General features: G+C 46.3%; 1 protein-coding gene across 1 annotated transcript in view; it reads right to left on the reverse strand.

Annotated features, from left to right (window-relative positions):
- Positions 1-13,078, reverse strand: part of LRMDA (leucine rich melanocyte differentiation associated) — a 991,648-nt gene extending 978,570 nt beyond the window's left edge. Inside the window, exons 1-2 of the mRNA XM_036438152.2 lie at positions 12,838-13,078; positions 4,209-4,309 (exon numbers count right to left, since the gene is read on the reverse strand). Of these exons, the coding sequence (XP_036294045.1) occupies positions 4,209-4,309; positions 12,838-12,867 (131 nt within the window). The 5' untranslated portion in view covers positions 12,868-13,078. The remainder of the gene's footprint in view (positions 1-4,208; positions 4,310-12,837) is intronic.
- Between the last annotated feature and the right edge of the window lie 14,706 nt (positions 13,079-27,784).

Here is a 27,784-nt window from a genome sequence, read left to right on the forward strand (position 1 = left end):
TGCCCCCAGGAATCATGTCCAGGAAGAATGAGATCTGGGAGGAAAGGTGGAAGAGATAAATGTTTTGAGTCTTTTAAAGGAGCTAGGAATTGTATTTGGACCTATTGTCTTGCTTCCCTTTCCAACTTCCAACCTGACAGGGCACACAAAGTTCCAGGGACTTTCATTCCCCAGGACAGAGTCAGAGAAACAGCACAGCCTGAATGTCCATGACCTTCCGCATGGAGGCGTAACCAGTTTCATACCGGACAAACCCAAAGGAGGAGAGGGGGACTCATGGTAATGGATGCAGAGAGAAGGCTGGAGTGTAATGCAAAGGAAAAAATATTCAGTGACTTAGAAGGTCAGAGGTTATCCTATATCACATGTGTCAAACACAAGGCCCGCGGGCCAAATCCGTCCCGCCAGGCCTTGCAATGTGGCCCGCACCGCGCTGTCATCACTGCACTCTGCTGCGTTTCCATCACAATGACAGTTTATGACTGTTCAGTAAACCATTCGGCCCGCGATTTAGGCTGGATTTTAGATTTTGGCCCCTTCTCTGATTGAGTTCGACACCACTATCCTATATAATAAAGATGTAATATACAAATGATCGTTACACCGTGAGGCATAACGACTGACCTCTTAATGACCAGATCACGGATCAGCAGGAGGATGGGGCAGCAAGCTACAAGCGGGCGAGGAGAGCTACAAGGGGGCACGACAGCAAGCTATGAGGGGACAGGGGTCGAGGGGAGGGGGGGAAGCTACAGGAGGGTGGGACAGCGGGTGGAGAGCTACTGGAGGCCGCAGTGAGCTACTGGTGAGCTACTGGCGCACCAATTCATGTGCAGGGCTACTAGTACACCCATAACCACCCTTCCCTCCAGCACATGCAGGAGGCTATAGGGGAATCAGCAGAACCATCACTTCATATGTGAGATTAATGATGACGATGGCATATGGCTATGAATTAATGGTAAGACATAGAGGAGGATGTTCCTAATGTGAGAGGTTAATTGAAGCCTGGTGCCTCCCGTTTAACTAACATCTTGGCAAGAGTAATACAAATGAGGCCACACAAGAAGAAACTCACATGTTGGCATAGGCACGGAACATCTCTGGGAGATGACAAAAAGAGCGAGTTGTGCAGAGGAGAACTGGGAGGCTAAAGGACATAAGTGCAAGGGAGACTTTCTCCTCACCATTTGAAGCTGTGCCGTGTGCATATATACTATTCAAAAAAAGAATAAATAGAACTCCTTGGCTAAAAACAAATTATGCCCTAAAATACAAATGGACTGCCGCTGATTTTACAGTCTACAGGAGTAGTAAATTGTGTGCCGGGGACAGTGCACTGTCTAAGGCAGTGCCCTGGCGGGCCTCTCCGGGTGTGAAAAGGAAACCTGCAGAGATGTTTTAAAAGGGGGCAAGGGGTGATATTCCTGTATGTAACACAGTGAAGAAGCATGTTGTGTGTACAGCTCTGGGAAGAGGGAAGTGACATGGAGAGGAGAGAAGGGGCCAAGGGAGAGGGGCACCTGGGCACATGCAGAGGGCCTGACTTAATGCGAGGCACAGCCAGGGATTTGCAGGAATAGCGCCATCCCAAACGTGTCTGCTGCTGTGTGCTCCCACTGCCACTTCCCCCTTCACCAGGACACCGTCCACTGCCAGTAACAGTCTATAATACATAGTAATACTGTATTGTTGGGCTTTGGAGAAATGAAGGGAGTGTCCCGAGTGGGGGCCGGACAAGCTGCCAAGAGGGAGAACAGCAGACAACAGAACAGAGATGGGTAGAGCAGGGACTGTGGGGAGTCGGGGTGCAGGGCAAACTGGCCAGGAGATAAGCTCTCCCAAGTCCTGCAGAAACAGTATGGTTAGGGAGAAACACTCACAGAGTGTGGGATGGGAATTCACAATATTTCCCTTAGACATGATGATCCCCTGCAGCCTGGTGAGCTTGGATCCTCTATTACCTGCCTACTTACTTAGAAGGTAAGTTTATGGTCATCTCTCTCTTCTCTGTATTCTCTCCCCTTTCACTTTTTTTTTTTAAAGAAGAATTAGCTAAGCATCTAAAACATCTTTAATTTCTATGTAGCTGAAAAGGCAAAGAGACACCAGTGCCTGCATACACTCACATCTTCCTCTCACACCCAAGAGAGATAGTGCTTCCACCCCTTGCCCTGCTCTTAGGTAAGTAAGACGGTCAAAGAGGGTCCAGTCTCAATCCTACTCATGTCAAGTCAGGATTGCTTTTATCCGTTATGGTCCATTCTGTCTGCATAACCAAGCTTAACCAAGTCTCAGTGTGAACCCTTCCCGAACCTTATACCTCGCTGTTCCTTTGCTCATCTCTGCCCTGATCCAGCCAGAAGCCAGGGTGCAGTTCACACACTGACCACAACACCGACAAGAATAGGCTCCTGACCACATGTGATAAGATCCTCAAACTCCACACTATGGAAACTTCTCTAAAAATAAGTATCATAACTTCTCTCCTTCTGAACCTATTTTACTGGCCTTCCTCTCAAGAAATGTCCCTGCCTTCAGGACCCATCATTTCCTCTGATTAATCCTTACAGCCCCTCAAGGCCAAGAGCCCCTTCTCACCACCAACCCCACTCACCACACACACACACACACACACACACACACACACACACACACAACCACCCCTCCCAGGGTCCAGCCCCTTCTCCGCCAAACGAAGAGGGCCCCCCAGAGTGACAAAGCCGCCTCTGTTTCCTCAGACCTGCCAGCCCAGCCCCATGACCTGTTCCCGCTGACACACTCCCTCCTCATGGGGCCCAGCCTCCTCAAACCCACATCCGGGCTCTCAAGAGCAAGGCAGCCACAGCCTGAGCCCCTAGAGGCCGGTCACAGCTCTTCCTTCCGATGCCCCAGCAAAAGGGCCCTTTTCCTCAGTGCATGCTGGGGAGCTGTTTGAGGGGAGCACGTGTCTAAGGCTGGTCCCACCAGGCTGTGTACCCCATCCTTTCCTTGAGCACTGGGATCAAACAACATCCTTCATTTCTTCAGAGTCAGCATTTGTCTAGCATCCTCTCATCACTATGCGTTACTTTGCAACTTCTCAGTTTCCACATCTCCCCAGAAGCATGCAAACCCTTTGGGAGTCGAGGAGAGAATGCACACAGTACCCACCCCTTACATAACGCTCTGGACGCCCCTTCCCGGAATGAGGCATCTCATGGTCACGTGCCCCTGATGGCCTTTCAAAGCAGCCCTGCTGGCACACCTCTACCCACTGGTGCCTTTATGCCCTGAGTTTTGTCCATTTTCTCTCAAATTCTTAATCCCCAAGTGTCCTGACTCAAAAGCTGAGAGAGAGGAACTCCAAGGCATGGAAGGAGGAGAGTGCCTGAGCCCTGGGGTGGGGTTTGGGGTCCTCGTCAATCCTTCCACCACGAGACGGTTGGTTCCATTCGAGGATAACATTGTTCTCAGGAGGACAGCACCTAGGGGAACCCCCTCCGTGGGACCAGCTGCCTAGGGAAAAGCACCTCCCTTGGTGAAATGTCCACCCCTGCTCATGGATCCCCCTGATACCTGCTTTCCAAGTAACTCCTCCTTCCTGCCCCCAGACCAGCCGCAATTCAAAACTCTTCAGGGAGAAATTAGCTAACTATTCTCCATCAGAATAATCCAGAAGGTCACACTTGCCTTTTGCCAGGACTGGAGCAATGGTTCACGTGTTCCCTCCCGCCCACCCCCTGCCAACTGCATTTGAGTTACTTTGAAATACCATCTGGGAGAAATCATCATCACAAGTATTTAAGGTTCCAATTCATAAAAAGGCAAAGAAAGAAAACACACACGTGCAACCTTACCTGTGATTTGGGGAATGTCCAGAAGAGCATTCCTAAACACCTTCCAAACACGTGCTGGCCCCATCGCATTCCTCCCCCAACAGTATTCTATCTTGTTTGCCTGCGTGAGTATCAGTGAGAAAGGAAGAGAGCAAAGCGAAACTCTCCTAAGAACTCCTAAGGACGATGCCCATGCTCACTGCTTCCTCAGTGGCACAAGGCGGGCGGCCCAAAGAATCATTCCGAGTAGAGTCAAACCTCTGGGTGCGAGTCCGTGCGTCTCAGGTCCCTGCACCCTGTGCCGAGCCAGAACGGGTCACTTACCTGCCAGCTGTTGCCAGGGGCACTGGGTCCCCCAGGCCTGGTCTGCATCTTTTGGAAGTTACATACCTCAGAAGGTTAAAGCTCAGATCAAGCCTCTTGGCGAAATGTCCGCAGTCCCTGCCGAGGTGCTCTGGAATCTCTCTGCAGTCCTGGCCGATGTAGGACACCTGGAAGTTAAAGGGAACAGAAACGCTGTGGCAAACGGAAATCGCCCAGCTGCTCGCGGCCCTGAGTCATTGATCCGATGATTGCTTCCGCAACTTTAAAGGCAAGCTCCTCACACACACACAAATGCCATATTTGTGGCTGTTTTTCTGGTCAGATCAGCTTTGGGGGCTGCAGGGACTCTGCCAACAGCTCCCCCTTTCCTGGGACACTTAGTATGATGAAGACGAATCCTGGCACAATGGAAATTGGGCTAAAATTGGCCGGATTCAGATGTCAAAAAAAAAAGAGCATGGCGATATAATCACAGCAATCAGCCTCTAGCTCAGGGGCCTTTCTAACAGCTGCCCCTTGGCTCTCCTCCTCCACTGCCTCCCCCCCACCCCACCCCCAGTACCCTGTTATGCACATTACCCCATAAAGACACAGCAGATGCACTTACCAGTATTCAACCTGCGTGGTGCTGAACAAACAGGGTTGGACAAGTAAACCTTCCCAGACCGCCAATCCCATCTTATTACCACTGTGTATCAAGTGTCTGCCTCGCTCGGAACAGAGCTGATTCAGAGGCAACAGGGCAACGACTCCAAGGAGCCTTTTGCCATCAGCACCTCTCTGCTTGCAGAGCTGTGCCCCGAGGCATTGTTTTATTTATATTATTAATCTAGTGCGTACCCAAATATTAAAAAGCTGAACTAAAACGTGACCCTAAAAGCTTCTGACTAGGACAAGGTCGGAGGGTTTTCTCACTGCTCCAACTACCCCGCTTTTGAATGCCATTTTTGCAGACAGCACTCGGAGGGCAGGTTTGGCAAACTGTTCCAAAAACCATACAACAAGCCTGTAGGTCAGGGCTGGCCAGTGAGTCACGATACAGGATGCCTCCCTAGAGGGCTCCAGGTAGGATTCTGCCAGGTAGAAGGTCTGGCCCATCGCACAGCTATAACCTGACCCTTCTCCCTCCTCCTGCCCCACAAATACACATTCTTCTACGCATACAGACAACGATATCTTGGAATGAGCAAGAGATTCCCCGGGGGGTTATGATTCCTAATGAGGAAACAAGAATATGGTGGACATCTCAGATATTAGGTTTAACCATGTGAATTATTAATATTCAATCATTTTAGAACTACAGAAATGGCACTCTCCTATGGCTGAACCCAACACAAATCACACTTCACCCTAGCACCTTCACTGTTTCCTGTCATCGCTCTGTCCTCTCCTATCGGATGAGTACAAACCACTGATAATACAATATCCTGTATTTATAGTCCTTCAGTAACTTCAGTCCCAGAAGAGAGAAAGTAGGGAGAAGGGACAGAAAACTAGCTGACTCCAATAAAATAATTTTGACTCGGGAAAATACAGGGTTCCGAATTCAATCTAGCAAGCTCTCCCCTTTCTACATGAGACTCATCTTTCTTCAGGACTCCTTGTGTAATAACTTAACTTCAGCTTCTAAGCCATGATGGAACTCATGTACCAAGGAGAGACTAGGGATATAAAGCTCAATTTAAAATAATAATAATAAATCTCAATCAATCAGCAGCCTATTCTGTAAGTTCACATTGATCCCCAGGCCCATGGTGCTCACCATAAAAGCCATCCCGCTCACCCTGGCATGCACACCTTCTTGTACTTATCATCACCATTCAAGACCTCTGACATATATGGCAGAGAAGCTGACAATTAGATGTAGAAACTGAGCTCTTTCCTCATAGACTCACCAAGGACTAAATCTGGAAGGGACCCGGTTTGTCAAAACCCCTCATGTTTGAAACAGGGAAATGAAGACTTCAGACACCTCCCCAGTATTATAGAGCTTCTTAGTGATGGAGCCTGGACCATGTCCTGCACCAGGAATAAGGACTTCCAACTTGGCCATGGAGTTCTTACAAATCCACATGTGGATTTTCTTCATCAGCAAATGCCAATGGCACATCTGTCATATGTTTTGGCTTCAAACTGAGTCTTCCTAACTGAAAGGTCAAGAACTACCCCATGTTGAAGGCTCCAGAAGCGTGTCAGACACTAGAAAAAGAGATGGATTATTTGCTCCCCTTTTTCCTCAGTAGGATTCCCCTTCAGCAACACTAAAGAGAACTATGACCACACAGCATTTGAATCATTCACAACATGTCTGACAAGACTTTCATAACAGCTGGTTTTATTGCATGGTCTTAACAGCACAGCATCCCAAGAAAATTAAACAGAGCACATCTTGCTCCCATTCTACAGAGACAAAGACCAAGTCTCCAAAATGTAATAGGAAAACCAACTTGACAAGCCACCCTCAGGTAAACTGGAAGCTTTTAGAGATGCAAGTTAACCCAACCAACCAGGTTGAAAGGTTCAAATCAGCTGGAACAGGCTTAAAAGCAGTAGCTACTGTCAGGCACTGCGACTGACACTCCTAAGGTTCTGTTTAAGAAACGCTTCTCAGCAGAGAACATTACCTCTCAGGATGCCATGAAGCTTCTTGGAGCACACACCCACCTAATGTAAGATACAGGTCAGAAGAACCAGACCAAAAAGTGTTAGCTTAGCCGAAACCGGTTGGGCTCAGTGGATAGAGCGTCAGCCTGTGGACTGAAAAGTCCCGGGTTCAATTCCAGTCAAGGGCATGTACCTTGGTTGCGGGTACATCCCCAGAAGGGGGTGTGCAAGAGGCAACTGATCGATGATTCTCTCTCATCGATGTTTATAACTCTCTATCCTTCTCTCTTCCTCTCTGTAAAAAAAAAAAAATCAATAAAAAAAATACATATTTTTAAAAAGTGTTAGCTTCTTCAGCAAACAAGAGAAGAGTCATAGAGATTAATCTTAAATGTCACCGGGCCTGGAGCAGCTGGGCCCGTAGCTGCTGGGTCGGGAGAAGTCAGGCCCGGAGCAGCCGGGCCGGAAGCAGCCAGGTTGGGAGCAGCCAGGTTGGGAGCAGCCAGGCCCGGAGCAACAGAGGCCAGGCCCAGAGCAATCGGGCCTGGTACAGCTCGCTCCTCGCCTGCCCATGCCCCAGGACTGCTTCTCAGAAATGGCTGGAAACTTTTGGGGGAACTTGATGGTCTGCTGAATCAAGTGATGAAGGCTTAGATCTGGATGTGTTGAGTTGTTGTAGCGCTGGGGTGTTGATTTGTGAGTGCCTTATGTGGGGTCTAAATGAGGTTGGTTGATCTATTTGGATGTGTCTTTTGTTTGAAGTGTATTCTTGGGTATGTGGAGGTATTATTGATTTGAGAAAATGCGAATTGATTTGCTACCTGAAAAATTTAAAGTTCTGAAAGTTTAAGGTCTCTTGCCAAAAAGAGGTTTTTAAGCTAACACCTTAATTTTAATGGAGAAAGGGGAGGACAAGCCCTTCCCACCCAGAACAAGTAATCCAATTCCAGCCAGCAGCTATCTTTAAACAATGTGTTCATTTACATTTGAACACCTGTTGATAGCCCAAGGGCAAGCTTACATGTAAACATGTTTGCTTCTCAGCTCCCAGGGCAGAAAAAAACGGGTTTAAAGTTACTAGATTTTAAAATTTATTCTTAGAAATATAAAAGTTTATTAATTTAAAAAAAAACAAGGAAATTAAAAAACCTGATGAACAATATTAACTGTTGATTATAACAGAATCAGAGATACGGGAGGGGAGTGGACTGACAATTCTCAGGGAAAAGGGGAGTGGTGGGTGCGGGAAGAGACTGAACATAAACTGTGCACCTATGGATGAGGACAATGGGGGGTGGGGAAAGGGCAGAGGGTGGGGTGGAAACATGGTGGGGGGGGGGGATGAGGAACTTTTGTAATAATATGAACAATAAAGATTGATTTTAAAAAAAATCTTAAATGTCACAAAAGGGTATATCTAAAATGAGAAGTCATTGCATTAAGCCAAAATATTGAAGAACCAAGTTTTGTACTTTTAGTTTGCCTACCTTATATAGTTTGTAATCCAAAACTCCTACCCTGAGTGAAATGATAGCATAAAGTACATGTGTCAAACACAAGGCCCTCGGGCCAAATCCGTCCCGCCAGGCCTTGCAATGTGGCCCTCACCGCGCTGTCAGCACTGCACTCCGCTGCATTTCCATCACAATGACAGTTTATGACTGTTCAGTAAACCATTCGGCCCGCAATTTAGGCTGGATTTTAGATTTTGGCCCCTTCTCTGATTGAGTTCGACACCCCTAGCATAAAGGAACACCATTATCTGGGAAATTAAAACATATCAAGTTAAAGATCCCTTTGGAGAGAAATACCAGAAAGAAAGACAAGATTGCCTTGGCAGGATCCCCACACATATACACGCTCAAGGGGTTGCAGAAAATTACCAGTGTGGCTCCCAGAACATTTCTGGAGATGGTGAGTTTGTCCGTAGTCACACAGAGAAAGTTTTATATACCTGTCCCAGCCAGGGTGAGGGATTCTTGATTTTAAATTTGCAATAACTGGTCCATCCATGTTGTTGCAAATAGTAAGATTCATTCTTTATTATGGAAGTAATATTCCAGTATATATATATATATATATATATATATATATATATATATATGCCTCAGCTTTTTTATCCATTTGTCTATGGCACTTGGGTTGCTGCCATATGGTGGTTATTATAAAATAACAGAATATAGTGGTTCATATATTTTTTTCAAATTAATGTTTTTAGTTTCTTTATATATATATACCCAGAAGTGGAATTCCTGGGTCATAAAACAGTCCCATTTTTTACTTTTTGAGGAACCTCTATTCTGTTTTCCATAGCTGCTGTCCTAATTTACATTCCCAACATTTGCAACATGAATGAACCTAGAAGGTAGTATGCTAAGTGAAAAAAGTCAAAGACAATTACCATATGATTTCCCTTATATGTGCAATCAAAAGAACAAAATAAATGAATAAACAAAACAGAAGCAGACACATAGATACAGAGAACAAACTGATGGCTGCCAGAGGGGAGGGGTTTGGGGAGGTGGGTGAAAAGAGTGAAGGGATTAAGAAGTACAAATTGGTAGTTACAGAACAGTCATTGGGGATGTAAAGTTCAATATAGGTAATAGAGTCAATAATATTATAATAACTGTGTATGGTGCCAAGAGGGTACCACCAGAGGATATCTTTGTAAATTGTATAACTATCTAACCACCACTATACTGTACATCTGAAGCTAATATATTGAATGTCAACTCTAAAAAAAGTTTTAATTAATAAAAATAAATTGGCACCACTGGAAGCTGTCAGAGTAGAAACAGCCCTGGGCATGAATTCAAGTCCCTCTGCTGCTAACTGCCAGCCATATTACCTTGGATGAGTCACAGAAGAGTCTGTTTCCTCTTCTATAGTCATATACTAACTGCCTTCACAGGTGTTAAAAATAATGTAACAACATTTATTAACTGCCTACCACCTGGCTATTATCTATTCAATGCTCATGAACAGCCCCATTGAATCACATATTATCCTCATTTCACTTATATTACAGGAATGAGATAACATCTTTAAAACTCAGCACCTAGTGGCCACTGGATAAAGAGTTGAATCAGACCAATATCCCTATGGAAGGGATTTACTATTCTGATGTCTTTTGGGCACAAAATTTCCATGTCCAAATTCCAAGTTTGCATTTGTGTCTACCATTGTATAGACGCTACTACTTTGTCATAAATTAATGGGAAAAGATTGAAAACTTTATGCTGAATAGGAAGGATTCATTCAAGCCTACTGAAGTCATATCCATGATGAATGAAATATTTTATAGAGAAAGTGGAAGGAGCCTGGCCAGTGTTGCTCAGTGGTTAAGCATCAACCTATGAACCAGGAGGTCACAGTTCAATTCCTAGTGATGGAACACGCCTGGGTTGTAGGCTCAATGCCCAGTGTATGGCATGCAGGAGGCAGCCATTCAATGATTCTCTCTCATATTGATGTTTCTATCTTTCTCTCCCTCTCCCTTCCTCTCTGAAAGCAATACAAATATATTTTAAACAAATAAATGGAAAGTGAAAGAAGAACTAGATCTCCAAGCATTTGAAGTTGAGGCCTATGGAACTCCTAAAAACCAGGGCAGTGGCAGTCAGTCCACAGAGGGGTGGAAAGCAATGACCCAGTTTTAGCAGAACAATATCATCAATCTCATTAAGTTATTTTAATTTTATTAGTGTTATGATTGGTGTCGTTATACTTAAAGCTTCCCTTTACTTGGATTTTATAGGACTCTAAATATGCGCTTAGGAGGAGTTATGTCTGGTTTTAGTCTTTGTATACTTAAGCAATGTTGTGATAAAAACAATATTAACACTGGGTTCATGTAAACCCTCTCCAGCCTCTCCACCTCCCCCTTTAAGGATATACAAGAGTTTGAGAAATACCATGTGACACACACGTAAGGTGCTATTTGATGGCTGTCGTCAGGAGCTGCAAGGAGGAAAATGCTAAAAGTCCCTCACCTCAGGGCTGCCCCTTGGGGTTAGGGTCTTTAGGTTCTAGGACATGTCATGCCCCAGGGGCACTGCCCAGCTCCTCCCCTGGCGGGGGCTCAAAAATGCCTCCCCCACAGGTGAGTGCTTGTCCTTAGGCTGTTCCCGGTGGGCTAAAGGCAGGGGGTATGGGGAAAACCAAGTTTGGAAAATGGGGAAGCAGAAGAGGGCACAGGAAAGTCAGCCCCATTGTCAAGTTCTCCAAGCGGCTGAAGAAGCTACCCCCAGAGAATGGTAGGTCTGAAATGCAGAGACTTAAGGTCTAACCCCCATGTGTGTTTTTTTGTTTTGTTTTTTTAATCCTCACCCAAGGATATGTTTCTTAGTTGATTTTTTTTTTTCCAAGAAAGAGGAAAGTTGAGAGAGAAAAACATGGATGGATGGGAGAGAGAAACACCATGCCTATCAGTTGCCTCCTGTACCCACAAGCTAGGTATGTGCCCTGGCAGGGAGGGAATTGAACCTGCAACATTATGGGTGTAGAGGACAATGCTCCAACCAACTGAACCACCAGGCCTGGGCCAATCAGACCACCATTTTTAACCCCTCCAACCTGGCAGGTACCTCCCTGGTCTGCTCACTTATGAACTCTGAGAAGGGAAAACCATTCCGTTAGCCCAAAGTAACCTCAAAATCTAATTGTGCCTGACACTACCTGCCTTAGGCAATCCAAGGGGAGAGTTTCAAAACCTTGCAATATTTCTCTTTGGGTGTGCTGGGAACGAGGGGAGTAAGAGGGCTGGCTTAATCAGGTTAAACAGAGGGACCTGGCTTCCCCAGCAAGTCAGTCACCTGGCCCTAGAGTGGCCAGCGCTGCCCTCCAGCGATGATAAAGAACACCTGAGGCTTCACTACAGGTGTAATCTGCACAGTTGATGTTTCCCAAAGACACCTCTTCCAGAGAATGGGAGGGCTCTAGCCTTCGGCCTGCCCTGGAAGAGGGGCCTATGGCAGTCGTCAGCAAACTGCAGCTCGAGAGCCACATGCAGCTCTTTGGCCCCTTGAGTGTGGCTCCTCCATAAAATACCACGTGTGGGCGCGCACGTACAGTGCGATTGAAACTTCGTGGCCCATGTGCAGAAGTCGGTTTTCAGCTCTCTAAAGAAATTTCAGTCGTTGTACTGCTGATATTTGGCTCTGTTGACGAATGAGTTTGCCGACCATTGGCCTATGGGGAGGAGCCAGAGCCAGTAGTGGATCCTCACCCTAGCGCCTGCCAGGATGCTTCTTGACTTCACTGTCTTTAGGGGGGCGGGGAGATTGGGGGGTCCTGAGGCACTCTGCCTTCCTGAACTCCTTCCTCCATTATTAAAAAGCTAAGTGTATACAGGCACACCTAGGAGATATGCCGGCTTGGGCTCCAGACCGCCACAATGAGCAAGCATCACAATAAAGCCAGTCCTGCTGGCGGATGGTCTTGCCTTCGACGCAGAGAAAATGCAACATCTGCGAAGCTCAGTAAATGCCCCCCAAAAGGGAAGCCTGGGTTTTACAGCCGCATTGGTATACAGACGATAGAGTAAAAAGTTTCTCTTTGATCAGAGTTCTTTTTTGCTTCTGGTTAAAGAAATTAAAACTTTTAGTGGGCCCCGGAAAATACGGTGGGCTGCGGCCACGGACTGCTCCCCCAAATCGGGCTGGCCCTGGCCACCAGTGAGCGCTAGGGACAGAGGGAGGTGGAGGCGACTTGGGGTGCCTTCTCCCTCCCCTTCCCCCCCCCCTCCCCGCTAAGGGGTGTGCCAGGCTCAAAGCGGGGTCTCTCCTCATCAACCTTGGGTAGGCCTGGACAGGGGACAGACTTCCCACGTGCAGACCCGGCCTGGGCAGGGGACAGACTTCCCACGTGCAGACCCGGCCTGGGCAGGGGACAGGCTTCCCACGTGCAGACCCGGCCTGGGCAGGGGACAGACTTCCCACGTGCAGACCCGGCCTGGGCAGGGGACAGGCTTCCCACGTGCAGGCTGAGTTGGAGCAGGGAGCCCTGTTTAACTTGGGGGGGGGGGGGGGCGCTCCCCGGACCAGCTGTACCCGAGCGTGGGCGGGGCGGGCAGGCCTGGCGCACTTACTTGCGTTCCACTGACGACGAGCCCGTCCATGGCGACGGGGCGAACGACCCCAAGCGCGGAGCTGGAAGCAGGGAGCAGGGGGCTGGGGACCCGGAGCAGGGAGCGTGGCGGGGCGGGCCGGCTTCAGTTCCGCACTGGCGGTCAGCTGACCCGCGGAAGCCCGTGGCGGCCGAGGCCCCGGCTCAGCTGCGGGCGCCCCGCGCAGGGGCAGGTGCGCCTCCTCCGCCCCGGGCGCCGCAACAGGTGCCCCGCGCCCGCCCGCCCGCCCGCCCGCCCGCCTGCCTGACCGCGTGACTCCCCCGTGCCCACGGCCTCCCCGGACCCTATCGCCCCGGGAGGGGGTCAGGGGAATAGGAAAGCGTCCCCTAAAACCCCATGTCGAACTTTACTGCGTTATAGGGTCAGACTGAGACCCTGCCAATCCCCCCCCCCCCCGCCACTATTGGGGCCGTTGGTTGGGGGAGTGGGGGGGGGGGGGTTGCGTTACGCCTGGCCTTTCTAGTATTTCACAATCCCGATTACGCAACTATCTCCAACTGCAGGGAGGAGGGCCCTCCTGGCTGGAAGTCCCTTCCCCAATTTTTGCGGGGAAGAGGCGGTGGGAAGGTGGAAGGGACACCTGGAGGGTGGGTTTATTTGTGAGGGGGGAGGGGAAACTGAATTTCCCTATAAATAAAGTGTTGGCTCAGCTATAATAGCATCCCTGTTGACGTCATAGATCCTCGGAGAGAGCTGAATGACCTGTCCAAATTTCAGGCTTCTCTTCTTCTCTTCCTCCTCACAGAGCAAAGGTATCTGTGAGGCTCAAAGTTATCCATGAGGCGGAAACTGGTTTGGATCAGTGGATAGAGCGTCGGCCTGCGGACTGAAAGGTCCCAGGTTCGATTCCAGTTAAGGGCATGTACCTTGGTTGTGGGCACAATCCCGGTAGAGGGTGTACAGGAGGCAGCTGGTTGATGTTTCTCTCTCATCAATGTTTCTAGCTCTCTGTCCTTCTCCCTTCCTCTCTGTAAAAAAATCAATTTTAAAAAAATATTTTTTTTTTAAAAAGTTACCCATGAGGTCGGACCACCACCACCCGTTGCCCTCACCTGGATGAGGGAGGATGGCCGTTACTGCCTCCTATCTGGATGAAGCCAGGCCTGGTAAGCAGGTACTGGAAGCTCAAGTGTACCCTCAACTGAAAGAACCCAAATGTCCCAGTGCCTGTTTTTGCCTTCACGCCTCCATCCCAGGACACGCAAAGCTATTGCCAGATACCAATTCGTTGTCATGTCATCACTGGTCCCCTGTTTCAGCCGAGAGCTGCCTGCCGCTGCCTGAATCCTGCTCACTTCATACCAGTGGGCATAGGCCCCACTCAAATTGAGAAAGGAAAACTGAGTCCTGACTTGCCAGACTCCTGGTTTCACAGTCATCACAGGCCTGTGGGTAACTGTAGCTCCCCGCCTCTGTACAGGGGTGTCCGCCAGGCTGTGCGTTGTCCTGTGTGTCCAAACAGCACCTGGGAACTCCTGGTTGTCCAGCGGAGGATGATTGTTATGGTCCCAGCTAAGCATTTGTGGCTCTCATCACTGTCTCTCAGGCCTGGTGCCAACGCATTGCAGTGTGAACCTTCATTGTCTGATGAGTTGACCTCTGAGGGCTGACCCACCTGCCCCTCTCTCTGCTGGGAGGAAGGCACACGGAAACGTGGAGCTGTAGGAACCTAGTCCTGGCTGTGTTTACTTTGGGTTCCAGGAAATGCTGCAACAAAAGGCCCTGCCGGCCAAAAAAGAAAGCTTGCCCCAGACATAAGGGGGATCAAAGGGAATGTTTATAGGCCTACAGCTCCTCATGCTCCTCCCTCCCTCTCTGCTGGACATACCCTCTCTGGCCCATTGTCCATTTTTGTCTGCATTTCCTTCCTGAAAAGGAGGAAGTGGACCCAGCCTCTGTTGGTCATGATACTCTGCCCTCCCCAGACACCTTTCACCTTGACCTTCCTAGAAGAGCTTTGACCAACAGGAGAGACAGACCTACTCAAAGATGAAATTGGAGCCAAAGCCTGTTTGGCTCAGTGGATAGAGCATCGGCCTATGGACTGAAAGGTCCCAGTTTCGGTTCCGGGCAAGGGTTGCAGGCACATCCCCAGTAGGGGGTGTGCAAGAGGCAGCTGATGGATGATTCTTTCTCATCGATGTTTCTAACGCTCTATCCCTCTCTCTCTTCCTCTCTGTGAAAACTCAATAAAATATATTTTTTTAAAAAGATGAAATTGGAAACACCCAGGAGGAGGATGCTCAAGGCCATCTCATCCATGCCTCTGCCTCCATACACAGCTATGTCGTCAGAACATAGACTGTCCTGCAGACTTTATCAATGACGCCAAAGTGGGCTGGAATCCTTCCCACCTTCCCAAACCCCTTCACTGCCGATCATTCTAAAGGCCTGAAATTTTCAATGGATCCTGAATAAGTAATAACACAGTCCAAAATCTCTCAAGATATTTTATCATTCCAACAATCCTTACCCCTCCTGCCTCTTCTCCTATATCTCATATCCTCTGCTTATTTTTTAGTTGTTGGGTTTGCCTAGAATAACTCTGGACCCACTCTTGTCTCCACTATGTGAACATACTGGGAAGGCCAGTTGACTGTCAGGGAGAAAAAAATGGGGAAATCAAAAATAAATACAGTTCCGGTGGGCTTTGGTGTTTGACATGTAAACAGAAGACAATAGGGAGCTATTGAAAGTTCTTGAGCAGAGTAGAAACTTGCTGACTGTAGTAAGGGAGGACTCCTCTAGAAACAGACTGGACTGACCTCTCCTCACTCCGCCTCGGATGTTAAAAGTTCGTGTTCAGAACATAACAACAGGAAAAGAAGGAAGAGTTGGCTGCTGAGAGGGGGCCGGGGGGGGGGGGGAGGATGGGGAGAAAAGGAGGAAGAGAAAAAAGGACCTGTATCTCTAGACCAAGAAAGATGAGAAGAAAGAAGTCAGGAACACCCTTCTACCTCATCACCTTCTTGAACAAAAGGAAAGTTACATAGAAATAGCAGAAGGTAAACCTCTTCCTGCAACATGGACCTCCCCTCAGGAGAGGAGAGAGTAAAGGAATGCTGAGATAGGGCTGGCCCAAGTGGTAGACAAATAATTCCTTGGGAATACAAGGACTCTTCAAGAGCAAACACAGAAGGTAAGTCTTGTTGGAGCTTCTCCTTGAACACACACTTTCTGCCCCTGCCCCAGGAGCACTGAGGGAGAGGAAGGGCGTCTATAGGCACCTGGGTTCTTTCTCAGCCCCTGCACCCCATTCCATGGCCCACTGAAAGTCAGCTCTAGGCACTTCCTGCCTCATCCCACTTTATTCCACAGCCCTGAGCCCCAGCTTCCAATGCTAAGCACAGAGGGTACACATGACAAAGACATACCCTTCAGGAGAGATTTGTGCTCAGACATGTACAGTACTAAGTTGATGAGAAGCACTGTAAATGTGAGAAGTGCTATAATTGTGGTCCTCTTTTCTGAATCCAAAATAGAGACAGGCAGCCTAATGTGTACAGTGCGCTTATGATGATCAAAGAATAGAAGGTTCAAATCAGGTCTGAACCAGAAATCCTGGGTCTGTGGGTTCTGGAACTCTTAACACATGCTTATGGAGAGTGATAAGGTCCAACACATACGACTCGACATTTCCTTATCGCCCTTGATGAAGAGGGCAATATTTTATTCGTACTGTCATCTTTGTTATTACTGTTATTATTATCCTTTGGCCGAAGAGGCCCTCTCCCCTGGAGTCCTTCCTCTGTCACATTCCTGGGGACAAAAAGGAAGATCCTGTTTACTTCCAATCAAGGGAGTTGATTCTGGGGTTGGCCAGAACCAAGCAACACAGGAACTGATTCCTGAAATCTTCCAGCTCACTGCATCAGCCTCTGAGAGAGGGAAGGGCCAGTTGACAAAGTTTTATTAGCATTCCTACCTATCCATAGCCGAATTTCTGTTCAACCTGGCCTCATTTCTTTCAGGCTTACCTCCTGGGCAGATTAAGATAGTTGCTATAATTAATCATGCCCCAGTCCCTAGTTCGGACTCACCACATTCAGATTTCAATTAAAGAGGGAAAAAAAAAAGGCTGGATGTCTGCATACAAAATGCTCTTTGTTGCTGAGGCAGCCTCCTTTCAGCCTAAAAGAGGGAGTTCAGACAGTGTAGGAAAGAGAAAATGTTCCAGGTCCTCTCTGTAGGGATTGAGGATGATCTATGCTCCCAATCAAAACAAATTAAATGTTAAAAAAAATAAATAAATATTAAATGCAATCATGTCTGGCATCAGTAATCATTGCACAAATGTTAGATTATTATTATTTACCACTATAATAACTATTACTACTATTATCATTAATTCTCAGTGCCTCTGACTTCCCTCCTTTTGGGATCTTTCAGGATTCTGTTGTTGTCTCTCTATTAAAATGCAAACATTAGCAAAGAGTAGGGAGGGAGCAGGTTTGAGAAGGTGAGTGGGAAAACCACTCCTGTGATTTTTGCAACATGCATACTGCTTTTGTAAATAAAAAACAAGAAGGGAGGAGACTGGGATTGAAAGAACAAGAAAAAAAGAATTTATCTTTGAATTCTACCAGTCTTTTAGCATTATATTCACAAATCTCCCAAACACACTGAGAAACAACTCTTACCTCCCAATTTGCTTAGAACTTGTCCAATACTCCAGGCCTTAGCTGAGCTCAGGAGGGAAGTCATCTCTGACTTGAGGAGAAGGGGCTCACATTTGGACTTTTAAGAGGGAAAGAAATACCAGCTGAGACGGGTTTGGCTCAGTGGATAGTGTCGGCCTGCAGACTGAAGGGTCCCGGGTTCAATTCCGGTCAAGGGCATGTACCTTGGATGTGGGCACATCCCCAGTGGGGGGTGTGCAAGAGGTGACTGATCCGATGATTCTCTCTCGTCGATGTTTCTAACTCTCTATCCCTCTCTCTTCCTCTCTGTAAAAAAATCAATAAAATATATATTTAAAAAGAAATACTGACCAGAGGAACCTGCTCAGGTGTATATTGTTCAGGGGTGGGGGGAGGCGGGACCGAAGGAGGATGAGAGGAGCAATGGCTAAGCCCCAAGTACCTTCCAAAATCCCAACTTAACATGGAGAAGAGTTCTGCCACTTAGAGGCCAAGGACCCTCCCCCCATCTCAATTAAAATGTATGGAAATTAGATTCTGAGTCAGTAGGTGGTACCCTGTTATCTATGTTTTTCTCAAGTATCCTCAAGTAATTTGGAATTGTGATCTGCAAATTCACTGCTTTAGAAACCATTTACTCCAACTTCTGATTGTGCAAGCAGAGACCTAGAGAGTCACCCAGCAAATGAGCAGCTGAGCCAAAGCCAGAACTCTGATCTGAAAAAAAATAAAACAGGACTCCTCCTACTTCCCAGTAAGCACAGGGTGAAGAGACTGGGGAGGAGCGCCCGAAAGATGCCATTTCACATCTAATCGCTTCTTGTCATGTTTTAACCATTTTCCTCAGATGGAGCCCCACGCTGATGGATCAGAAATAACATTTTCAAAGTTATATCTGCAAGGAAATGGCTATTAATGTTCTTCCTCTCCTTTTAGAGCACTGAGGAATACATATTAATTTTCTCTCTACTTATATTGCCTATTTGCAAATTGTATTCACTACCCAGTGTTCCAATTTGTCCTACCCCTGAGGAGATTATGATGAATAAATGTGTTCCTGGAAATAAAATAAAATAAAAAATTTATCACTGAGATTTATTTTTATAATTATTTACAGGAATTATTTTAGAATATATGGGGGGCAATAATAATAATGCACACATGAGGGTTCTGGCGCGATTTACCAATATTAATTCAGAGTCACTTCCCACTTCTCCAAAAGGAGCCCCCGCGTTCTGTGCAGCTCTGAGCCAGGGGCAGAGCAAGTGTCAGCTGCACCTGGCACCACCCGTGCCAGGAGGCGGAGGCCAGCTGAAGGGCTGGTCAAGCCTCATAGTGCCCAGTACCCTGCCCTGGGAGTCCAGGATCAAGACCCAACTTTGCTACCAACTAGCTGAATGCCCCTGGAAGAATGCTCAGTTTTCTTAAATGTAAACTAATTTACTTGAGCGGCTAGTTATCACTAAAATAAAAACATAAGTAAATGTGTACATCTCCCCAAAATGCGAGAGAATGCAGTCATTAGTACATGATTATTAAGCACCTTCCATGTGTCAGGGACTGAGGGCACAATAAGGAACAAGGCCCATGCAATCCTTATCTCAATGAGTTTACATTCTGATAGGACACCGGTAACCAGAAGATAAATAATATAATTTCAAATATGTGAGATATAAAATTTTAGATAACACTGCCACATGCTTTGCAGACAACATGGGGAGGGGGGGGCTGATTTAAATACAATATCCTATCCCTGAAAAGATTTAAATACAGTGTCCTACCCCTAAAGGTCTCTGCTAGCCAGACAGGTCCTGTCTTCAGTGAGATCCTTGATGAGCAGAGCATGGGCTGGACTTCAGTCCTACTCACAAAGCTTTTGTGATGCACAAACTACATAACATCACACAGCTGTGGAGTGTCCCAAAAAGGATTCTCTAAGGGGAGCAACATTTGAGCTGACGTCTGAATAATAAGATGAAGCCAGACATGAGAAGACTGGAAAGAAGGGTTTTCCAAGCACAGGGAACAGCAAATGCAAAGGCTGTGAGTGTTCTCTTAAGTCTCATGTTGTCCCTTTTCTTATGCTTGAGTGGTAAACTTGAACTCAAGTGCCTCCAAGGGCACAGTGTCACCCAATCAGAAAGATGAGTATCTCAGGTACAGCTTCACCAGTCTTTGGATTGCTCCTAGCTCTTTAGCACAGGGGGACTAAGTCCTTGAGATGCAGCAGCTGGAAGTATTCATGGGTGCACACATAAGTTCTAGGGTGGGCATCTAGGGGGAAATGTTCCAGGAAGCTACCTACAACAGCAAATGCCAAGGTCCTGGGGTAAGAGGGTACCTGGCAGGTTTGGAAAAGAGCAAAGATGTGAGAATAGCTGGAGTGGAGTGAGCAAGGGGAAAAGTAATGGTAAATCAAATCACAGGTTAGGGGATAAGGCAGGGGGTGGGGGCAGATTATCTAGGGCCTGATATACTGAGGTCAGGGCTTACTCCAAGTCAGATGGGGAGCCTTGAATGGAAGACCCACATTTTGTAAGGATTATTCTGGCTGCTGTGTTGAAAATGGACCGTGGACAGGGAAGGACAGAAGGAGAGAGACTAGAGAGCAGGCTACTGAAGGAAACGTGGAGACAGTGAACACTGCCTGAATATAGATGGCATCACAGAACTTTCTGATGGATTGAACATTGGGAGTATGAGAAACACAGGTGTCAGGGTAATTTCAAGATTTTGATCTGAGCAAATGGAAGGATGGAGAAAATTGGGGGGTTGGAGGGTTAGGGAATCACTTTTGGATCTGAGAAGTTTGAGGTGACTTTGAGACATAGATGGGGAAATGTCAAAGAGGAAAGTGAATACATGAGAGTTAAGGAAACAGATTTGGACCAGGGAGTCCTCAGCTTTTGGATGGCATTTAAAGTCATAAGACATGATTAAAAACAGATCTGAAGATTTGGCCCTAGAGCACTAACACAGAGGTAAAGAAGGGAAGGAAACACAAAAGAAGTAAGAATGAGCAGTTGGAGAGGTAAATCCAAAATGTTGTGAGGCCCTGGAAGCCAAGAAAAGAAAGTAACCAGAATAGATGGGGTTCCAACATAATGGCCCATTCAGCCAAGGATCATCAGGGGGGATCTGAAAGCATTTTGAAGTATCATCTCACAGATTACCTATAAATTACAAAGGGGAAAGAGTCCTTAGAGTGGAAATATCTAGTGGTCATGATTCTACACAAGAGCTCAAACTTAGCATCTCCAAGGGTGAGACAACCTCACAATATGGGCCTCTGATATGATGCAATAGGAAGTACACATCACCTACATGGTTGTCTTGCCAAAATACTTAACCAGAATCAATCATGAGGAAACATACAAATCCAGAAAGTGTAACATTCTTCAAGACAACTGGGCTAGACTACCCAAAATGACAATATCATGAAAAGGGGGGAGAGAGGAGGTGGCCAGGGAGGAATGCTCTAGATAAAAAATGAACTAAAGAGACATAAAAAACAAGTGCAATGCATGATCCTTTATTGGATACTGAATCTGGGGGAGGGGAGCCTAAAAAGACATTTTAGGGACAACTGGAAATGTTTATATTTGAACTGTTTGATGATATTGAATTAATACTTTTCTTAGGTGTGCAAATTGTATTGTGGTTTTGTAAGAGAGTGTTCTTTTCCTTAGGAGATGCAAGCTAAAGAAATTAGGAATAATATCAAGAAGCCTAAAGCTTTCAAATGGTTCAAAGAAAAAGTGTGCGTGTGTGTGTGTGTGTGTGTGTGTGTGTGTGTATGTGAGAGAGAGAGAGAGAGAGAGAGAGAGAGACAGAGAGAGAGACAGAGAGAGAGACAGAGAGAGAGAGACAGAGAGAGGAAAACCAGTATGGTAACATGTTAGCTGCTAAGTCTAGGTGAAAGGAATTGGGTATTTATTATCCTGTTCTTTAAATCTTTTCCATAAGTACCAAAAAACTTACAAATAAAACGTCAAGGGATAAAAGGAAGAAAGAAATGATCGACTTTTCCAGTGCTTCTTAAGGTCAAGTAAATTGAGTTCAGAGAATTCACTTTGGATTTAACAATATAGAGGTCATAGGTGACTTTGAGATGGGCAAGAGCAAAAAAGGCAGGGAGGAGCCAAATCATAAATAGATATGTGGGCCTCGCTTTGAGCACAATGGCGGTGGTTATTAAACATTTGTGTTTTCCAGCAATCGGTCTGACAGTGGTCGATAGGATGCATCTGGAGGAGAGAGGAGTAGGGTCAGGAAAATGCCCTCCCAGGCTCTGAAAGTGCCCTGGACCCCCATGAAGGGTGGTGAGGGCCTGAAGGGAGACACTGCAAAGAGACTGTGCAGCCCAATTGCCAGGACTTGATGCCTGTCCGGCACTGAGGATGGAAGAGCTGAGATGGTGCCATTCACCAAAACAAGAATGGGGGACTACTTGATGCAACTTAAAAGTCTACAAGCATGGTGCCTACCTCCGGAGGAAGCAGCAAGGACACTCTGGGACCAACAGCTGCATGTGATGATATAAATCATGTCATTGGAGAACCTAGTGAACCAAATAAAACCAGAAATGTCCACACTGCATGCTGTTCATCTGAGGTCTGAGCCAGGCCAGGACTTTGAATGCGACAGTGACCTGTCTGGCTGTACCTTGTTCACAAAGCCTCCTCCTCTTGGGAATCACTCCCCCCCTCCCCCCACCCACAGCCTTTTACAAATGCTGTTCACCTTTGTTAACAAATTTTCTCCAGTGCTCCAGCCCTCAGTGACTGTCCAGGGTCTGAAACAGTACCGCAAAGCCTTCCCCTGTGCCTGGCATTAATGTCTACTACTTGGTGTTGTTATGTCCATGTATATCTGTCCCTGGCTTTCCAACTAGTTGGTCAGCTCCTAGACTAGATGGAGTCCAGTTTATATCTCAAAATATGCCCAGCTTCATTCAGAACGGGTGACCTATAAACCTGTGAGGACACTTCTCTCTTCTATGGAAAGGGGTGAGTTGCTTAGAGGCATCTCTGCCAGCCCAATTCCTGAGTTAAAACCCTTGGGAGGAAGCCTCCGCTGAAGCAGCCCACAGCGCGCTCTCCCAAAGCTGTTTGCAGTAAGTGACTCACCCAATTAAGAGCATCTACATAACAAAGCCTCACCGGGCTGCAGAGGTCACAGAGACTGTGAAGTGTGTCTTTAGTGTGTGCTTTGGAGAAGGTTCGCTAATTACCAGTCATTTCCACCCCTCAAGAACCTGTCAGCCTGTGAGATGCAGAGCATAAAAGAATCCCCAAATTTCCACCCCACACATCACTTCTCCCTCCCCCACCCCTGCATTTCAAACCTGTGACTAATACATGCCAAGGATGGGACTCTTCCCACCTGGCTCAGAGCCTGGAGGGAAGAAGGAGAGAGTAGAGGTGGAGTGGCCGCCATTGGCAGTAATTTTTAGTAAAAGGAAACTGGGAGGGGCATGTTAGTAAAGAGAGCGCTGGAAGCACTGTATTGTTGTCTGTTAAATGAGCAAACAAGGTGTGTGTGTGTGTGTGTGTGTGTGTGTGTGTGTGTGTGTGTGTGTGTGTGTTTGTGTGTGTGTGCGCGTGTGTTTCTCTCTCTATTTATAACGGTAATGTTTGCAGTAGAAACTACAGGTGAGCAAGAAGAAAATTAAATCACCACAACCCTACCAAGATGGCCAGTGGCTGGTCACATAGTCCCTTTGCATCCTGCTTTCTAGGTGGCATGTATTAATTGTGGGTATGTGCTTGTCCCTGCTCTTTTCTAATCAGATCTGTTCATCTAATGGTATTTCTCCAACATCTCTCCCCATGGGCACACAGGAAGAATGTCAGAGCTGGTATGGATGCTGAATTGGGCTAGCAGAGAAGGTGGGCTTAGGCATTAAACAGGAGAAGGAAGCACTGCCAGAATTTCTGAAAGCTGAAGGCCTCAGTGAGTCAGGAAAGAACCCTGACCTTTGGAACTTTGAACAAATGACTTCCTCTCTATAAACCTCAGTTTTCTCATCTGTAAAGTGGGGGTAACAGTGCATGCCTTATAGGATTGTTGTGAGGATTAAGGGACATCATGGTTGTAAAAGAGCTATACAGAAACTAAATGTTTTAGTACTAATTTTAATAAGTGTGCATTTGTGTCTATTTCTTACTTAACTCTCTGCTAGTCTGTGTTAGGAATAAAAAGAAGGCATCTGGTTCAGGCCTGAAGGAGCTTAAAATCTAATTGGGAAGTTGAGCACACACAAAATTAAGCGATATGAATTTAAATAGTTAATAAAAGACACCATCAATAGATAACTAAGTGCTAGATGAGTGGCACAGACAGCAGCACTTCAGGGGTTCAAAGGTAAACACACACACACACACACACACACACACACACACGGAGGTAATAATAATAATAACCACTTTGAGCACTTTCTATGTGCTAGGCACATGCATTGTTTCATTTAACTTACCCACTGACCTATGAGGTGGGTACCATTATTACATCTTACACTTCAGAGAGAATAAAAACTTTGTACCAAGTCACACATCTAAGAAATGTGGCAATACTGCTCTTTGGAACCAAGCAGTTGCATGCCAGAGCCCACCACCTGCAGAAGCACTGGGTCTACTCTGAGGGAGGCTGGGGAGGGGAAGCTGTGCCCTGATGTGAGTGGTACAAGATGGAGCTTCAGCCTGGCCAGTGTGGCTCAGTGTTTGAGCATCAACCTATGAACCAGGAGGTCATGGTTCGATTCCCAGTGAGAGTACATGCCCAGGTTTCAGGCTCAATTCCCAGTGTGGGGTGTGCAGGAGGCAGCTGGTCAATTATTCTCTCTCAACATTGATGTTCTCTCTCTCTCTCTCTCTCTCTCTCTCTCTCTCTCTCTCTCTCTTATTTCCTCTCTGAAATCAATAAAAAAATATATATTTTTTTAAAGATGGAACATCAGAAGCAAAGATGGGATTGAGGAAGGTGTGTTGATACGAGAGGAAAGATCCCAGTAGGCTGGGTGGCTAGTTTTCAGAGACAGTGAAAAGTAAACTTCGACTCCGACGGTAAGAAGATTAAAGGAGAGCAGCAGATGGAACATTTTTTAGTGGGAGATGGGTTGCCCATGAGGGTTTGCAGCAATGCAGGGTCCAACCAAGAGTTTGGGAAGTGGGGCGAGGAGGAGACACCTCAGGAGGCTTTTAGGTGGTGGTGAGAAGAACGGAAGCTGGAGCAGAAGCACCTGGAGTAGAAGCCATTCTTCCTAGATATCCCTTTCCCCCTAATCTTTGTGACATTTGAGGCTAATCTGCATTTGGTTCCCAGAACTTCTGGCCTCATTTTTGGCATGTTTATTAACTCCTTTTGCATTTTGGTTCTGCAGGAAGTAGCTCCTTCATTCATCAAGTGCTTGTGGAGCTCCCCTGTCAAAGGACTCAATCCACACAAGCTGCTAGCTAACTGTCCTTAAAGGGGATGGAGGTGGGGATGATGCTGATCCTCTGACAGAACTGAGCCTCACCACACTCTCCCCGAACCCCGCACTTCCTGAACCTGACAGGCCCTCCCTCACCACATCAGCCAGTTCTTCAGGCCACTTCTCACCCCACACCTCTTCATCCACTAAGTTCCCCTTTTCTTCTGAAGAGGGGAGACGGAGTAAGGACATGGCCTTTGGCTCTTCCAGGGAAACTTGGCAAATATAAGAGTGTGGCAAAAGAACTGTGGTAGAAAGAGTCCCTGAGAAGATGAAAGGTACAGAAGCAAAGGTGGAAACTGGGACAGAAAAATCTTTGAAAATGGGTTCATGTAACCAATGTCTATTGAATATTGTTGATGTATGTGGTAGATTCTGTCAGATATAAAAATAGGTTGTCATTCATGCCCTTAATTAATTAATGCTTTGAAAAGGGGAGGAAGGAGGGGAAGACGTAGAAATAGAGGCTGAAAAAGAAAGAGAAAAGAACAAACACTGAGCCCAGAGACCGGAAGCATCAGGCCAAAGTCAAGAGTTGGGGAGAGTGCAGGGCAGTGTGGAAGAAAAACCTGTTTCCTCTTCCTTGATTCTACTCATACGCAAGACCTCAAATGCTTCAAGCCACCCTCTTCCCAAGGAAATGGAGCCAGAGCTGTTCCTGTGCCACTGATTGCATCCCACAAACAGATTCTGAGCACTCCAAAGTACCGGGCACTTATGCTCTTAAGCTCTGCCGAGAAGAATCAGAGTTGATTGTCACCTAAGGTGGTCGATCTTGACAGTGCCCTTTGATGCCTTAAAAACTTAATCAGACATATTGAGTGCCTTACGACTTATGGGGTGAGAGGGTTCAAAGTAAAGGGGAGAAATTCTGTACATTCTTGAACCAGGTGGGGGTAATCATTCTTTTCTCACTGGGCTTTGTTAAAAAATAAATCAAGTAAGGAGGTGAAGCTACCTAGAACAGTGTCCAAGACACAGTAGGCATTTAATAAAACCATCTGAACATTATGTTCTTTCACTCCATTTTGACATGACTGATTCCCTTCACTAAATTTAGCTGGGTATATTTGTTTGTTTGTTTTTGTTTTTTAATTGAAATCATTGCCTGCTGGGTTGGAGTTATTAAGCCAGGGGTCCCCACCAGTACCCAGAGCCCAACTAAGAAATAATTTGTTTAGAAGCTACCTGAAGAACCATGCTATGGCAAATCAATTGATACGCTTGGTTGTGAGTGACAGAACCCAGCTCCGGCTACTTTAAGCAGAATAGAAATCTATCAGAAAGATTTCAGGAAGCTCAGAAAAATCAGTAAGAAGACTGGAGACTGAGATTTGGGAAATGGACAGGAACCGAGTGGCTGAGAAATGGAAGATGCAGTTCCTCGTGTTACTGCAACAGTCTGGTTAGGCCACTGCCTGAGTGGCTGTCATTATCCCACTGGACATGGCAACTGTCCTCTCCATTCTGCCTCCTCTAGACAGTCAATGCTATTGATTTGGATTCAGTGCTCCTAGAGGCTCCCATAGTCTCTGCTTCGGCTCAGTCAGATTTCCAACCTGCTCCAATCTTCTCTCTCCTCTTGGAGCCTCAGCTGTCAGGGGCAGGGCAAAGGAGAATGTGACCCCTTCAGCTTAGGCAGTCAGAAGCAAGACCTGCATTATAGCTAACAGTAGGGGGATTCTGATGATAGGCAGATAAAAGTAAAAATCACTAGGATTCCAATATAATCATTTTGTATAAATAAACAATAACACAAAAGCCTCATATGAATGAGTGTAGTTTATATGATCATGGTGAACATAGAAAAAGGGATAGAGCCTAAATTCGATTTCAGTCAAGGGCACATGCTCAAGTTGCAGGCTCAGTCCCCAGTAGGGGATGTGCAGGAGGCAGCCCATCAATGATTCTCTCTCATCGTTGATCTTTCTATCTCTCCCTCTCCCTTCCTCTCTGAAATCAATAAAAATATTTTTTAAAAAATAAGGGATAATAGTTAAAAGGCAGGTTGTTAACACAGATTATATCAGGAGATTAGGTGGGAAATTAAAAAGATGGGTAAGATCATAATGTTTTTCTTTATGTGTCTTTGAGCTCTTTGGGAGTTGGTATTGACTTTTATAATTTTTGAATGCCATCCTACTCACAGCTATTTAAAAAGTAGTTTAGAACTAGATTATGAAGAGCCACTAAGGACTTCTGAGCAAGGGAATGATGTGATCAGGAAAATTAAGCTGGTAAAATAATGTATAATGGAGGCAAGAAAGGTTGAAGATGTGCAGAACAATTAGAAGATTCTTATTGCAGCAGCTCAGCTAGAAGCTAATAAAGAACTTAACTCTGTTAGTAATAGTATGTGAAGTGAGGGAGAGGAGAGGGCACCAGGTAAGAGTCTTGGGACAAATAGCATGAATGGTGGGAGGAGTGGCCATTGGGGAAGGACAGGTTCCATTATACTGTGTCAATCAGCACAACTTACACTTTGAAAATGTGACTAAATGGCTGGAAACCCATTGACATTTCTCTTCTCCAACTTCCTTGAGCATTGACTTGTTTGATAGTTACAGTATAGAGACTCAAAATAATATTTTTTCATGAGATTTGTATTATTTTCCTTGTTAAATTGAAAACACCTTGCCCTGGCCGGTGTTGCTCAGTGGTAGACTGTGGACCTGTTCACAGGTCCACACGGCTTGTACCTAGGTTTCAGACTTGATCCTTGGTCATGTGCATAGGGGAAGCAGCCGGTGGATGTTTCTCTCTAGCGCTCTCCCCCTCCCTCCCTTCCACTCTC

This window comes from Pipistrellus kuhlii, unplaced genomic scaffold (genome assembly GCF_014108245.1).
Source record: "Pipistrellus kuhlii isolate mPipKuh1 unplaced genomic scaffold, mPipKuh1.p scaffold_m20_p_15, whole genome shotgun sequence".
In the NCBI taxonomy this organism is placed as follows: Eukaryota; Metazoa; Chordata; class Mammalia; order Chiroptera; family Vespertilionidae; genus Pipistrellus; species Pipistrellus kuhlii.